The sequence below is a fragment of the Argopecten irradians genome, chromosome 3, assembly GCF_041381155.1.
Source record: "Argopecten irradians isolate NY chromosome 3, Ai_NY, whole genome shotgun sequence".
Taxonomy (NCBI): domain Eukaryota; kingdom Metazoa; phylum Mollusca; class Bivalvia; order Pectinida; family Pectinidae; genus Argopecten; species Argopecten irradians.
This window is the reverse complement of record NC_091136.1, coordinates 59,105,221-59,122,523: the sequence shown is the minus strand read 5'-3', so window position 1 is coordinate 59,122,523 and position 17,303 is coordinate 59,105,221. Positions and strand designations below refer to the sequence as shown.

The 17,303-nt window shown below is 35.7% G+C and overlaps 1 protein-coding gene across 4 annotated transcripts in view; it reads left to right on the top strand.

The window, feature by feature from the left end:
* Nucleotides 1-16,625, top strand: part of LOC138319234 (solute carrier family 25 member 45-like) — a 39,847-nt gene extending 23,222 nt beyond the window's left edge. For 2 of the 4 annotated variants that reach the window (XM_069262228.1, XM_069262227.1), the window contains exons 4-8: nucleotides 5,718-5,966; nucleotides 9,895-9,938; nucleotides 10,509-10,598; nucleotides 12,674-12,938; nucleotides 13,212-16,625. In XM_069262228.1, the coding sequence (XP_069118329.1) occupies nucleotides 5,921-5,966; nucleotides 9,895-9,938; nucleotides 10,509-10,598; nucleotides 12,674-12,938; nucleotides 13,212-13,693 (927 nt within the window). In that variant the 5' untranslated portion in view covers nucleotides 5,718-5,920 and the 3' untranslated portion in view covers nucleotides 13,694-16,625. Of the gene's footprint in view, nucleotides 1-1,192; nucleotides 1,252-5,717; nucleotides 5,967-9,894; nucleotides 9,939-10,508; nucleotides 10,599-12,673; nucleotides 12,939-13,211 lie in introns of all 4 variants that reach the window. The other 2 variants (XM_069262231.1, XM_069262229.1) reach the window with 2 other exon arrangements.
* The last annotated feature ends 678 nt before the right edge of the window (nucleotides 16,626-17,303 follow it).

Here is a 17,303-nt window from a genome sequence, read left to right as displayed (position 1 = left end):
AGCAGTATCAATAACATACCTTCGAAGAATCTAAACAGGGTGTTGATAAGGAAACTTCGCCCAACACCTCCATCAACCAGCAACTCATTGTTCTGAATCCTAGCTTGCATCTTCATCTAGAAGCAAACGTGCAGGGAAAACAAACTTCTACAATTTTTGTCATGAACATATTTAATAAGTAGTTTTAGAAAATGTAAAAATTGAAACTATTAGTGATTTTGGTTAAGGATTATTGAATTTCTATTGATTTCCTACAAACATTTGTAAGAGATTCTGGACACAGAGAAATAAGGCAATCACTCACCCAATTTTACAGTTGCTGTACATAAGTTACATTAATATGCTCTATACATATGGAATTGCAGTTGTGTAAATCTTATTTCAAGATAAACGATTCTGAAGGTAATTCCTGTCTTGGAAACACAAGAGAAAATACTAGTATCGTCTAAGATTATATGAAATAAACAGAAACGGTAAATGAATGTTTAAAGTTATATTTTGCCATATTTTTCATACTCACGATTCAAGATGAGCTTTTATATATTATTCACCATCAAACATTACCAACATTTTGAGAATTACAATAGTTTCAATACCTAGCTTTAAATTTTACAAGTACAAATAAGAACTGAAAATGATTTTTGACAGTACTGCCAAAACTATTATATTGACATCTTCAGGGCAGTGAAATGAGTACGTACGGTCAGACCAAGAAGCCAAATTGTTTTCTACAATTTAATTTCACATTTTTACAATATTAATAGTAATTGTACAGTGATTTCTGACGGAATCTTTCCATCAAAGCATTACATCAGGCATAAAACAACAATAGTTTTACAGTGCATAAAGTTTGTGTTCTAACTACCGTTTATAAGGCATCATATATGTTTGTCTGTCCATTTGAATGATTTTCACAGCTTTATTCATTAAACCTTATGCTTTTAGATAGATAACTGAAGACAAAATAGCATGTCAAAATTTTCGCCAAATTAGGCATATATAACTTTAGAAGTTGAAAAATTTGCTTTTAAGGATTTGCTTTGATGAGGTTTCAGTCTCGCTGAAGTCTCGTTTCAACATTAATCGGAGAGTTTTTGTGATTTTTAAAAATTAATTGTCTCAATTTATAGCAAGTTGTCATATATAAAACATAAAATTAGAATTCTATTTTTTTTTTTTTTTTTTTTTGCAGGTAAAAAATTTTGTTTACAAATTTTCAGAAATGACCAACTTGGCGGCCTTTTTGAAAAGGTACTTTTTACACTTAGTTAGAGAGGTGAAATTGCACCCTTTAATACTTCAATATTATCACTTAACCAACCCGTAAGGCAACATTCTTAACACTATCAAGTTAATTGTAGCTGTAAATCTCGTTTAAGTTCACTGAGATGATGTAAATGATAAAAATAATCCTAACCTATTGGTTTTTATTTTTACATTGAAGTGCAGATACAGTAATTTGAATTTTTGGTAAGAAATGCTGAAAAAATAACTGATTTGTATCGGGGACAAAAACCCAGCACACTGACCTCCAATTTGTATGATAGTTTTAGAAACAGCAACCTATATTTTTTATAACTAATTTTTATTCAGGTTTTCATATGCAATGATAATTTGGCATTTCATTTCCATATAACGACTTCTTCTCTGAAACTAAGCATGGGATAGCACCCATAATGCAATGGTAGCATTTTTATAGGGTGGGGATTCAAAATTGTACAATTGATGGGACTGACCCCGGGAAGCCTGAGGGGCAGGGTCAAAAGGGGTCAATTTGAATGTTACCATATTAACAACTTCCCTGCAACTTATTATGGGATAACACTAATAATGCAATGGTAGCATCCTTATAGGGTGGGGATTAAAAATTGTAAAAATGATAGGGCTGATCCCATGGGGCGTTAAGCGCCGAGGCCAAAGAGGTTAATTAGGCTACTATTTTCATATAAATCCTCTCTGAAACTCTGAAACTATGTTTTGGATAGCATATTCGTATGTGGGGCCAATTTGTCTTTGTGATTTTTGAATCACTAATTACTAAAGTACAGCATTACTAAAAAAAAAAAAATCAGGTGAGCGATAAGGCCCTATAGTTAACACTACACTAGCTATGATCTTCACATTCAATCATCATTTTCATCTACCTTACACACATCTTTCATTTCCAAACAATCAGCATTTTCATCTACCTTACACACATCTTTCAATTCCAAACAATTGTTTTTGTTATGTTTTTTTTAAAGCAAAAATAATGGGTTAACTGTGTGATGTTATTATTTTCTTAAAGGATACATCGTTTTTGACAATTTCGCAAATATTTATACTAATCAGACAACCAATTTGCAAAATATTGCTAAAGTTCTTCGTGTTTATGATAAAAAAACAGTGGCATTCCGGTAAAATCACCATTTACGTGAAAAAGGTATCTTTGATTCATAATAGCTCAAAATCAAGCACACCACCATATTATCTTTATAACATTTTTAGCTTTGCATGCACTACTATTTCTAAAAATCTATATAAGAAAAAATGTTAGTCATCAGAAAATTTTGACTTTTCACCAGAGCTAAAGATTTTGCTGGTCTAATCAATGTTCATTCAATTCCCTTCGCCAAACACACAAAATACACAGATATTTCCTCCCTTTATCAAATACGATGTTTCTTTTTTCAATTGCTGTATTTAACAAGAATAAAATTGAATTGAATTACATTGATGTTCCCATCAGGAGTTCTCTACGATTTTTTTTACAGATTATAGCAAAACGTAAGAGTTTTTATGGTAACGGCTTATTCACATATCCCCATTTAAAACATAAACCCAAATCGTGAGCCATGCATGGATAATTTCAATCAACTACGTATTCATCTGTATATGTAAACTTTGATACGATTTCATTAGATTTCATTTGCCATTTATTATTGATCCGAGAGGGGGAAAAGGAGAGAATCTAAGTGTTTTCAGCAAGTCGAAACAAGCAGAACTGTTTGTTTGTGGTATCTTATACCAGATAATACTACACTTTAAAAATGAATCCTATAGCTTTGTCACGCATGAGTAAAAATCACGCTTGTACTTGTTCACCCCGAGTGGACAGATATGCGTGAATGAACAAGTTACACATACGTGGCATGTGATCACAATGTTTGGTAGCCAGGTTTGTCAAATCTTCATAAACACGCATTTTCAGTGTGCTTAAAACGTTGTAAAGTGTGGAGACTAGCTATTAGTTATAGAGGTTAGATACAAGTACTGACATCAAATACAAGTACTCGCATCAAATACAGGTAATGGCATCAGATACAAGTACTGACATCAAATACAAGTACTCACATCAAATACAAGTACTCACATCAAATACAAGTACTCACATCAAATACAGGTAATGACATCAGATACAAGTACTGACATCAGATAAAGTACTGACATCAAATACAGGTAATGACATCAGATACAAGTACTGACATCAGTTACAAGTACTGACATCAGTTACAAGTACTGACATCAAATACAAATTTACAAGTATTGACATCAAATACAAATAAAAGTACTGACATCAAATACAAGTACTGACATCATATACAAGTACTGACACCAAATACAAGTACTGACATCAAATACAGGTAATGGCATCAGATACAAGTACTGACATCAGTTACAAGTACTGACATCAGTTACAAGTACTGACATCAAATACAAGTACTGACATCAAATACAGGTAATGGCATCAGATACAAGTACTGACATCAGTTACAAGTACTGACATCAAATACAAGTACTGACATCAAATACAAGTACTGACATCAAAAACAAATACAAGTACTGACACCAAATACAAGTACTCACATCAGATACAAGTACTGACATCAGATAAAGTACTGACAGCAAATACAAGTACTGACATCAAATACAAATACAAGTACTGACATCAAATACAAGTGCTGACATCAAATACAAGTGCTGACATCAAATACAAGTACTGATATCAAATACAAATACAAGTACTGACATCAAATACAAGTACTCACATCAAATACAAATACAAGTACTGACATCAAATACAAATACAAGTACTGACATCAGATACAAGTACTGACACCAAATACAAGTACTGACATCAAATACAGGTAATGACATCAGATACAAGTACTGACATCAGTTACAAGTACTGACATCAAATACAAGTACTCACATCAAATACAAATACAAGTACTGACATCAAATACAAGTACTGACATCAAATACAAGTACTGACATCAAATACAAGTACTGACATCAGATACAAGTACTGACACCAAATACAAGTACTGACATCAAATACAGGTAATGGCATCAGATACAAGTACTGACATCAGTTATAAGTACTGACATCAAATACAAATACAAGTACTGACATCAAATACAAGTACTGACATCAAATACAAGTACTGACATCAAATACAGGTAATGGCATCAGATACAAGTACTGACATCAAATACAAATACAAGTACTGACATCAGATACAAGTACTGACATCAAATACAAGTACTGACATCAGATACAAGTACTGACATCAAATACAGGTAATGGCATCAGATACAAGTACTCACATCAGTAACAAGTACTGACATCAGTTACAAGTACTGACATCAAATACAAGTACTGACATCAAATACAAGTACTGACATCAAATACAGGTAATGGCATCAGATACAAGTACTGACATCAGTTACAAGTACTGACATCAAATACAAATACAAGTACTGACATCAAATACAAGTACTGATATCAGATACAAGTACTGACATCAAATACAAATACAAGTACTGACATCAAATCCAAGTACTGACATCAGATACAAGTACTGACATCAGATAAAGTACTGACATCAGATAAAGTACTGACATCAAATACAAGTACTGACATCAAATACGGGTAATGGCATCAGATACAAGTACTGACATCAAATACAAATACAAGTACTGACATCAAATACAAGTTCTGACATCAAATACAGGTAATGACATCAGTTACAAGTACTGACATCGATTACAAATACAAGTACTGACATCAAATACAAGTACTGACATCAAATACAAGTACTGACATCAAATACGGGTAATGACATCAGTTACAAGTACTGACATCGAATACAAATACAAGTACTGACATCAAATACAAATACAAGTACTGACATCAAATACAGGTAATGGCATCAGATACAAGTACTGACATCAAATACAAGTACTCACATCAGATACAGGTAATGGCATCAGATACAAGTACTGACATCAGTTACAAGTACTGACATCAAATACAAGTACTGACATCAAATACAGGTAATGGCATCAGATACAAGTACTGACATCAAATACAGGTAATGGCATCAGATACATGTACTCACATCAAATACAAGTACTCACTACAAATACAAGTACTCACTACAAATACAAGTACTGACATCAGATAAAGTACTGACATCAAATACGGGTAATGGCATCAGATACAAGTACTGACATCAAATACAAATACAAGTACTGACATCAAATACAAGTACTGACATCAAATACAGGTAATGGCATCAGATACAAGTACTGACATCAAATACAAATACAAGTACTGACATCAGATACAAGTACTGACATCATATACAAGTACTGACATCAGATAAAGTACTGACATCAAATACAACTATGTTTCTGTGTTCTGATCATTTACTTGTTCTTGTTTTTTAAAGAGAATTTTCTAAATGCACCAAAATTTAAAGAAGACTGGGATCCGTCTTGGAAAGCGAATGTGGTTACTGAACTGTTCAAACAGATTCCAAGAGCTCACTCCATGGTATTAGCGATCCGCATGCGCAGTGTCATGGGGAATTTCCACTGAGACATATGAGTATGGATTAGAACCGGGGATCACACACATGGTTTGTCTGTATAAATGGCCGAACATGTAATACACAACTACGTCGCCGGGGCTCTGGGAGGTAAGTTAAGGGGCCTAGCAGGCTCCATGTAACATACATATGTACAGTACCAAACATTGGTACTTTGATACACGTGTGTGCATCACGTGTACTACTGTGTTCTATTCATGGTAACGCTGATACTATACTTTTTGTTAGTGTACACATATAAATTGATTATGTGTTACTACTGAAAAAAATATGGTCACATTACAGCACAAGTCACAATACGCGAAGGTTGACGATTAATAGTAATACAACTAATAATTTAAAATCTAGTATGATTGAGGATATGATTATGTTATAATTAACACTATAGCTTTACTTCCGAAATTCCTGCTTATAATGAACATTTATATAGCACCCGTTTTGTTAATAGCTACTCACCCGAAGTCAAATAAATTTGTAAATGTTTAGGGCAGTGTTCCCGTGATTACTTTGAGTAGCAGGTCCCGTACAGTGTAGGGACTGGTCAAACCAATGTCTTAGGAATAGTTATCTAACGTGGTACCACTTCATCCACATTCCAGCTCGCCGGCGGGAGAAATATCGCGATGTCTTCTCTTTACTTGGGGATTACTGGAGCGGAAAAACAATGGTTACGTTATGTTGTATAGTATGTGGAATAAAGTTCGAGAAATCGTGGCCTGACGTTACAAAAGTGCTACCCGATATCCTTGGCTAAAACATCATGTGACTAGGTTTACAGGTGTAGCAGCCGTCTAGAGTGTAGGGTAGAGACCTATTACCAATGTTGGGTTTCTCTCACATCTTTGTTCCTTTTATTCCCACTGAACTTGTCTGATGTTATTTGTATGCATCTATGTCTGTGAGGTCGACTGTATGCTGGCTAAATAGGACTCCCTGTTAGCTTAGTTCGACCTACCAATATACATGCTGGCTAAATAGGACTGACTCCCTGTTAGCTTAGTTCTACCTACTTAAATACAAAAAATATCGCTCCAACCCAGCAAACCTTACTTTTACCGAATGTGCGTCAATGATTAAAACAACATTAAAGTTCCCTTTGAAAACCCATATGAAATTCTAAAGTCAACTTGAAAGTGATTCTACCGAGCCACGAACGAATATATACTTGCAATAAAATGAACAATTCGGTCGTTATCAGACGTTATATATCATCCCAAAGCACGTCATTAAATCGAACTTTGAACCTATAGATGTAGTTCTTAGGTAGCGGATTTAGCTGCTTTGATTTACAGTTTGGACCAGATTTAACTCGATCAAGACCTTATAGTAGTTTTTATGTATGTAGTTCAGTTACGTATAAAGGTGCACAGTAAAACATGTGTTACTGTTACAAAAATGGAACCCTTTCGGCCCGTCAATGTATTGATGAAACCTATGCCATCTTCTCAAACAAATTAAATTGGCACATTTTAAAGATGCTCCATCACCGACAAATGTTTTTTTTTTTTCACTATCAAAACCAAAAACAGACGATTTAGTATTTTTCTTCAGTTACAAAAGTTACTTACTTTACACCATTACCACCACGGAAAAGCTTGAGCTTCTAATTTTTTCTTCAAGGTAAAAATATGAAAAATAATTAATTGCATCCCGAAAAAATTCCTTGGCACTATATCCTATACGGAATGAAGTACTGAATGCTCATGTACCAAAGGCAAAATAAATTATTTTGTATATTTTTTGTGTTAATAAGACAAATATATACACGATTAAACATCAATTTTTGTTCAAATAATGAATATCATTTATGCTCTGTCAGCGGTGGAGCATCTTTAAGTTTATCAAAATGTTTTCAAACGAAATTCTTCGCAATCTGACAAAAGTATAAGAAATTACGTTAAAAATAATCGCGACCTTTCCAGGATGTGTCGGCATTTTTGTAACAGATACACAAAACAAGACAACATCCATATTACAGAAAGAAGCAAACTCTCTGTCGCCCTATTATACAATGTAAAATAAACTGGTGTACGTTTTAACGAGGGTAAAAACCTGTAGTAAGAATGACCCTGGAAATATGTCTTATCAATATTATAAGTTCTATTAAGCCTCAAATAGACATACTGACAAAGATTAGCGACACAATGCATTGACTAACGGATTAATACGGAGGGTGAAATGTTGTCCTTGGATGATGTTTAATCAGTGTTGTTGCTATGGAAATCGTCTGTTAAAAGATCATTTTGTTTGGAATAGCATGCATGACTATACATGTAAACTCAAAAAGCTATCTACGACAATAAAACCCACCAATTTACCGGCCATGCCTGCATAGAAAATTAATTAGCCGTGGAGTTTAGCCGTCTGACTGGCAATTCAAGAAGGGTTTGATAATTATCTTGTGTAAGTCAAAGGTATATAGGGGTGAGACGGGGCCAATGGTCACCCATACACGGACCAGGGGGAGCTCTTTATATCTCCCCGTAAATATGTACATGTATACATGGAACCAGGAAGGGGACTGGGTGTGAGGGGGATAGCGATACATCTTACAAATGGGACACAACTGACATGGCCTTTGTTAATACAATTAACAATTTAATTAAGAGTAAATGGTTTTATAAACGTGTCGAACATATGTAATACATGATAAAAGGAATGTCCAACTAGGATTGTCTCCCTAAGGAAATGGTCCGGAGCGGTCTCCATGGAGACGAGACAGGACTGCTAGTTAGTTTTCTATACATATATTAATATATATATATATATAGGGCACAGTGACTGATAACTTCCCATTGCGTTTTATGTGACGTAGAAAATGAAATATATATGTATGTAAAAAATAAATCGACCAATTTTGATGTTTTGCTTGTTTGTGTATGTAAACCCAATGTTAAGTATACTTACGCATATTTACCATGAAGGAGCAGATTCGTGTACATTACTTTGCTATTTAGCATTGCGCTTGTCTCTTAGATACGAACATACTGAGTAAGTTTCTCGTCCCCTGTCGATCCACTTGCGATGAAAATCAATTAAAACGAAAGCCACTCGAATAACTTTCTAAGAAGAAGCAATGATGACCTTGACCTTAACCTGACAATTATGAGATCGAAATATATCATTTTTATTCTTTTAAAAAATCTGTTATTTTGTGGAAATTGAAAAAGATATGAAGCACCATAGAGCTGACGATGGTTTTCTATAAATAGCAAGTGACCGTGACCTTGACCTAACAACCTTCCAACACTTCTCAAAGATAAAATTACTGTGCGTTATATGTGTGAAATGTTTCAACAAAATTGATCTCTTCTAATAATAATGTCTAATATAAGCCAAATTGGATGGAAAATAGTCCTTTTTTGATAACGGTGACCGTCGTAGTTGACATTTTTTCTCCAAATATAATACCAGCCTGTGTTTCCTCAAAGGCTGTGACGTTTCAACCAAAAACATCAATCCTTCTCATGCTATATGGTAACCAAACGTTAGACAAGCTTTACCTATTTAGGAAAGGGACGTTTATAGCTGACCTTTTAACCCATAATTCCATCCTAGTCATAATTCCTTTAATCTAACAGTGTATGAATTTTCAACAAATGCCTCCAACGTTTTGTTAACTTATGGAAAGGACTTAATGCACTATACATTTCTTCTTTATTATAACAAATAACGTTGTAAAAATGTAACATGAAATTGTAGACCACAACTCGGCTTCATGGTCTGACTGTATGGACTCATTTCATTACACTGTAGATGTATATATACTTATTTTTGGCAGTAATGCCGAAATCATTTTCATCTATTATTTGTACTTGTAAAATTAAAACCTATGTATTGTAAGTGTTGTAATTCCCCAGATGTTAGTAAATTTTGATGGTGAATAAAATATTTAAAGCTTCTTGATTCGTGGGTATGAAAAATACGGCACATATCAGTAACTTATAACTGAGTAGATTATATACAGGTTGGATGTCGTTCTCGCAGTTTGGTCTTTATTTTCTCGTTATTGTTTCAGGCACCATCGGCCTCTTTGCTGGTTATCCGCTGGATACAACAAAGGTGAGTCATTTACCGATTCTCTGACATATTGATTTTCTGTTGTGTTCTGACAAAAGTGCGCTAAAAGATTCGTGTCAGTGTGTCGGGCATTGTTGATATAACAATTATTTTATCCCTGGGATCAAACATTTTTTATTGCATAGTATATATAACGATTCAGACCATGTTGTATACATACACGTTCAAACTATTTGAAAATGCAAATTTTGTGCAATTGAGGTGTGTGCAAGTGTGCATCAAAATAACATGAGTTGTGTGTTACTTGTGTGTTACTTGTGTGCTCGAGACGGTGTCCAATGTGTCAAACGTGGCATCATTGGAATGTCAGTATAAACATGGCGCAGTTTGTTCAACAAGTCGTTTGTTTACAAACGCAATGATACGTATTGTAAGGCGTTGTCAACTAGAATATCACTGAACGTGACAATCCATTCATCGTGTGAGGATTGCACTTGGTGAAGGTAATGGGTCAGTTACTATACCGCAGTGGATACCATTCAAATCGGCAAATATTCCTAACACAGTTTTGATTCATCCAACTTAAAGACCCACTCTTGTTTTTATCCCCAGGTTCAGCTACAGACATGTTCCAAACTGAGTAATAGTCAGCTGCGAGGCCTCATCGAAGCTGCCCGGAAAATACATAACCAAGGGGGATGGGTACGTTTGGATTCTTGTGTACACAATCAAATTTCACTGTTCAACCTCCAGGTACGGGGTTCTACCGAGGGTTTTCATGGCCCATGTTCTCCTATCTGTTTTATAACATGTCCCAATCCCACTGTTCAACCTCCAGGTTCGAGGGTTTTACCGAGGGTTTTCATGGCCCATGTTCTCCTATCTGTTATATAAGATGTCCCAATCTCACTGTTCTACCTCCAGGTACGGGGTTCTACCGAGGGCTTTCCTGGCCCATGTTCTCCTATCTGTTATATAACATGTCCCAATCTCACTGTTTTACCTCCAAGTACGAGGGTCCTACCGAAGGCTTTACTGGCCCATGTTCTCCTATCTGTTATGTAACATGTCCCAATTATTATCTCACTGTTTTACATCCAGTTATGAGGGTTCTACCAAGGGCTTTTCTGGCCCATGTTCTCCTATCTGTTATATAACATGTCCCAATCTCACTGTTTTACCTCCAAGTACGAGGGTCCTACCGAAGGCTTTCCTGGCCCATGTTCTCCTATCTGTTATGTAACATGTCCCAATTATTATCTCACTGTTCTACCTCCAGGTACGGGGTTCTACCGAGGGCTTTCCTGGCCCATGCTCTCCTATCTGTTATATAACATTTCCCAATCTCGCTGTTCTTACTTCAAGGTACGGAGTTCTACCGAGGGCTTTCCTGGTCCATTTCATTCCTATAAGTTATAGATCATGTCCCAATCTTACTGTTCGACCTCCAAGTACAAGGGTTCTACCGAGGAGTTTCCTGGTCCATGTTCTACTATGTTATGTAACATGTCCTAATCTCATTTGTTTACTTCCAGGTACGTGGGTTCTACCGAGGGCTTTCCTGGCCCATGTTCTCCTATACAATTATCGACCTATTTTCAGGTGGATACGGTGAGTTATCAACCCGAGTAAGTGATATATCCCGAGGCCGGAGGCCGAGGGTTATATCATTTTCGAGGGTTGATAACTCACCGTATCCACCTGAAAATAGGTCGATAACTGTTTTATTATATGACACTTACGTGATATTAAGCCGGCTCTTCAAAAAGACTTTTAAAACTACAAAAAACAAGATGATATTTGCAAACTTTCTGTTTACAAAAGCAATTACATGTAGTATATGGTAAATATCCAAATGCTTCTTGCTAACGGTTTAGACTGGTAGAACTGGAATATTGTATCAACTGCAGCCCGTCTGGCATTCTTGAACGTTTTCCATAAATTGAAGTTTGCAGTTGTCACCGTTGATCGCAGTGAACTTGCTGCCTTCCGCCATGTATGTTGCCGACTATAATATTGACGTCACAATAGATTATCCCGACGTCATTGAATGAGGGAAACTCCTGTTACGCTGTATTTGGGTACGACTTGACGTCAAAAGTGATTATGACGTCACATTTCAAGGGAGTTTTCCTCGATCTATTTTTGACACAGGTTACTGGACTCGCGAGAGGTATCTGGACTGAGTCCAGTAACCTCGCGTGCTTTTTGCCGCCGATTTCGGGGTTGATATCGCAGTTGATGAATACTTCTGAGAAACTTACTAACCAATCAAAATACAGCAAAAGCAGCAGTCATATAATAATATCTGTTATATAACATTTCCTTATCTCGCTGTTCTCACTTCCAGGTAAGGGGTTCTACAGAGGGCTCTCCTGGCTCATGTTTTCCTATCTGCTAGATAGGATGTCCTAATTAAAATGTTCTTACCTCCAAGTACGGGGTTCTACTGAGGGCTTTCCTGTCCCATGTTCTCATATCTGTTATATAACATGTCCAAATCTCACTGTTCTACCTCCAGGTACGGGGTTCTACTGTTTTCTTTCCTGGTCCATGTTCTCCTATCTGTTATATAACATATCCCAATATCACTGTTCTTACTTCAAGGTACTGAGTTCTACCGATGGCTTTCCTGGTCCATTTCATTCCTATAAGTTATAGAACATGTCCCAATCTTACTGTTCGACCTCCAAGTACAAGGGTTCTACCGAGGAGTTTCCTAGTCCATGTTCTACTATGTTATGTAACATGTCCTAATCTCAATTTTTTACCTCCAGATACGTGGGTTCTACCGAGGGCTTTCCTGGCCCATGTTCTCCTACGGTATCACGTACAGTGTCTTCTTCGGTGTCCAAGGTAACGTCCTCAAGAGGCTCGAGACCAATAAGGATAGGCGGTCCGATTGCTATTTTAAAATTTTTCTATCAGGATGTGCAGGTGGTGCCGCACAACTTATTCCTGTCATTCCGACAGATTACATCAAGGTCGTTCTCCAGTCTCAAATTCCAAATGCGACGGCTGAACTAGGAACAGCTACAGCGGGTATGTTCTCTCCATGTCAAGGTTTCTTTTGACTGTTCAAAATATTTTAGCTACTGGTATAGCGTTATCTCATTTTCAATGTACATATTTTGCTGGTAGATTAATTTTGTAACATTAGTTTGTATTCTAAACATTGTTTCATTCAATTGTATTGTATTATTAATTAGTATTACGGTCGGATATACTTTTCTTGAAATCTAGTAACTTGAATGAAGTATTTTAATAAGTATGATTGATTTTCGTTTATTTCAAAGATTTATTTTATCTTTCAAGGTGGCACAGTAATTGCTGCACAAAGAAGGTGTTTCAGTGGTCCACTGGACTGTGCCTGGCACGTGTACCAGAAGGAGGGTTTGTTGGGCTTCTATAAGGGCTCCCGTGTAGTAATGTGTCGGGATATCCCCTCGTACGGCATGTACAGCCTAACCTATCAGTTTCTTAGCAACAAACTCAAGGAGAAGGAATGGACGGACTCGCGTGGAATACTGGCCGATATGATTGGTGGAGGATGTGCAGGAAGTTTCACATGGTTCCTTATTATGCCATTCGACGTGGTCAAGAGTCGTTACCAAGCTGACCTGAAGGGGGAATTTAGGAGCCCTATAGACTGCGCAATAAAGAGTTACCAGAGGGAAGGGTTCAAGGTGTTTTATAGGGGTGTGTTAGTGACGTGTTTACGTAGTTTACCAGTGGATGCTACAGCTTTCATGATCTACGCACAGACTATGAGATATTTGGAAGGTGTTCGTGATTGAAAGTATAAATCGCTCAATCTTAATCCCTCCGTAAACAAGCTATCTACAGTTAAACCACAATTACCATCAGTTGGTGCCTGTTGTATTGTGTGATCTGCAATGTTTTGAAGCATTGTCTGGCGTTATTGTGAGTGGCATTGTTACAAGTAATGCGGACTTTTATAACCGTAGTGGAACATGTCGGTTTGATTTAAACTGCATGGCCTTCCGAACCCGTACGCTGTGTCTTTCTGATGCGAAAAGCTGTTGGTAAATCAATACTAGCATTGTTGAGACAAGATAAATTAATGACAAAGCAAATATTGATGATACACTGTCCGAAAATTGATGACGAACAAACCAAAGAGTGATGACAAATACACCGAAAGTTGATAACGAACAATTACGATTTTTTAATAAAAGACCGAATGTTTCGTCATCCTATCGCTACCAATGCCTTCATTTTACCGGTTATTGATCTGACTGGTATAAATACCCAATCCTGTGGATTGATATCTCTTTTCAACAGTATTTGTTGACATGCCATAATTTATAGTCAATTTGTGACAATATTTTTATGTTGTGCTTTGTTTTATAATTACAGGGAGATTTATGCAGGTTTTAATCAACGGTTGCTCAATTCTTGATGCATGATATCATTTGCCATCTTGAACACTGCCTGTCAAGTTTGGATAAGTCCATGGAGAATGTTATAGCAACTGAAATCAATAATGTTCAACCCAACAAAGCCAAAACATATCTCGGACTAAAATGAGAAAAAGGGGGAATGCCTTAGTGACAATACAAAGAATGGTGATTACAATATTTATTTATTTTTAATGTTCGCAAAAATACATTCCAAAAATTTATATTCACTCATAAACTCATACTGTTCCTTTATAAATACTGTATCAACTTCGCTAGCCAAGGGTATAAGCCGATACTCTACTTTTACCCTTGGCATATCTGACTTCAGAACGGGTAGTCCCGCACTACGCCACCTGCTGGATCACCGCAGTTGCGCCCCTTCCATTTACGTAATAAGCAACCAATTAAAAAGCTCATATCATTGTTGTATGGTTGAAAAAATGGCAGCGCCCCATGAAACACGCGTGTTGTTTGCGACAGATTCAAAATACCAAGAATGAATATGCGTGTGAGTCATTTGTTTATTAGTGAGTTCGGACACCAGTTTTTGCGTTTCATGCAGAAGTTCTGCAGTGTCCAATTTTGTAACGAGATCGTAATATATCTTTTAATTGTTTAATTTGTGAAACATAAACCACGCACGTACTTTCCAATCTGTTTGGAGAGCAACGTCTCCAAGACGTTCATTTAGCTGGTATAAAACATCTAATTGATTAAATAGATAGTAATATAATTTCGCTAGGAGTTGATGTTGACAGACATGCCTGATGCCTCATTTTACAAATGTAGGTCACTATACTACCGCTTCAGTTCAGTTTTGTTGACAAATCAAAGCTGCGTTTTCATTGGTCGCCTGAACCTAGCCGCATCCAATCAGAATTTGAAAGCAAAAACACCTGTTCTGAAGTGAGATATGCCAAGGGTAGTAGGAAGAGAATCGGACTTAATACCCTTGGCTAGCGAAGTTGATACTGTATAAGTAATATCAAGTCTCATATTTCTGTCTCGGTTCTTATATATTCTTAAATACTGTATAAGTAATATCAATTCTCATATTATTGTCTCGGTTCTTATATATTCTTAAATACTGTATAAGTAATATCAAGTCTCATATTACTGTCTCGGTTCTTATATATTCTTAAATACTGTATAAGTAATATCAAGTCTCATATTACTGTCTCGGTTCTTATATATTCTTAAATACTGTATAAGTAATATCAAGTCTCATATTACTGTCTCGGTTCTTATAGTTTATATTCTTAAATACTGTATAAGTAATATCAAGTCTCATATTACTGTCTCGGTTCTTATATATTCTTAAATACTGTATAAGTAATAACAAGTCTCATATTTCTGTCTCGGTTCTTATATATTCTTAAATACTGTATAAGTAATATCAAGTCTCATATTACTGTCTCGGTTCTTATAGTTTATATTCTTAAATACTGTATAAGTAATATCAAGTCTCATATTACTGTCTCGGTTCTTATATATTCTTAAATACTGTATAAGTAATATCAAGTCTCATATTACTGTCTCGGTTCTTATTTATTCTTAAATACTGTATAAGTAATGTCAAGTCTCATATTACTGTCTCGGTTCTTATATATTCTTAAATACTGTATAAGTAATATCAATTTTTCTTTTACTGTCTCGGTTCTTATATATTCTTAACCGAAAGCCGAGATATAGCACATCTTTGAAATCCATTGCTTTGTTTCATATGGAACAGCAGCATTTCATGGGAAACAATGCTTTATATATACATATATATATATAATAGGTTCACTACAGGGTAGGTGCTGTGGTAGATGTTAGCCAATAGATGTGTAAACAGAGGGGACCAACATGTTAATTATGCTGCTTGTAATTTGGACTTATACATCCAATGTTAGCTCGTGTTGCTTAATGGATCGTTCATCAAGTCATCGATGTATTGATGTTTCTTTTCACTTTAGTTTATTAAATTAAAACTATGAAGTTTAAGCCCTTGTGTAAAATTCGCGAGTGTTTTAGCTCGTTTGCTGTGGAATAGTAAGATGACGATTTTGTCACTGCCAAACCCAATCTGCCCATGTAATTGTAGATTTCTATTTTTTCAGCTCTAGTTGCCATTCGTAATAAGAGTAGAAGATTCAATGAAATTAAAATTTTAGTCCTTATTTTTATTGCTTGCTGTTAATTGAAATGTTTGCCGTCCTTAGCTAATGGCTATGATATATGATATTTAATCATTGTTTACAGGATAATTACTCCATTGGGTTTGTTCTGAGGAATCAATAAAACTGTTTAACAAAAATCAGAAGTTCGAGGTGTTAGCTTATTCATATAACGGATACTGTAATCTCACCAAACGGTCTCATTATTTGACGAAAGATCACTCCATATTGAACCAACAATCTAGACACGAATTACAGTTATTGATCTTTTTTTTAACATTGGAGGAAAAAGAATTTTGCAAATAGAAAATATGATAGAATAAGATCATTTCAAATGATGAAAATGAAATAGCCGAAGAGAATCTCACAAGAATGTTATCAAATAAAATGTCAAAAGAGAATTGAAGTTGTGAATTTATTATTTACTGAACATTTTTCAAATATCTCGCCATCCATTCCTAGTAGTTAGTATTAAGAGCAGAGCATGGACTACCGATATACCATATGGGACATACTTTATCATCGCCATAAATAAGCTCCAGCAGACTTTAATGTGGATACTTTCGTCTAGAGGCAAATCTAATCAAACAAACGGTAGGGCGTCTAACTACAGATACTAGTGCGCGTAATTACATAGTTATTTTAGTGTAATACATACAATTTCATGTTGTGTGAATTACCATGAGAGTATATAGCTGCTGAAAATTTGACTCGTCAACAGTAAGATACATAACTATCTGTAGCAGTACATATCAGTAACTCCTGTACACCAGACTAGTGCGGACCTCTATAAATACTAATACATCATTAGGTCAGTTTTACCA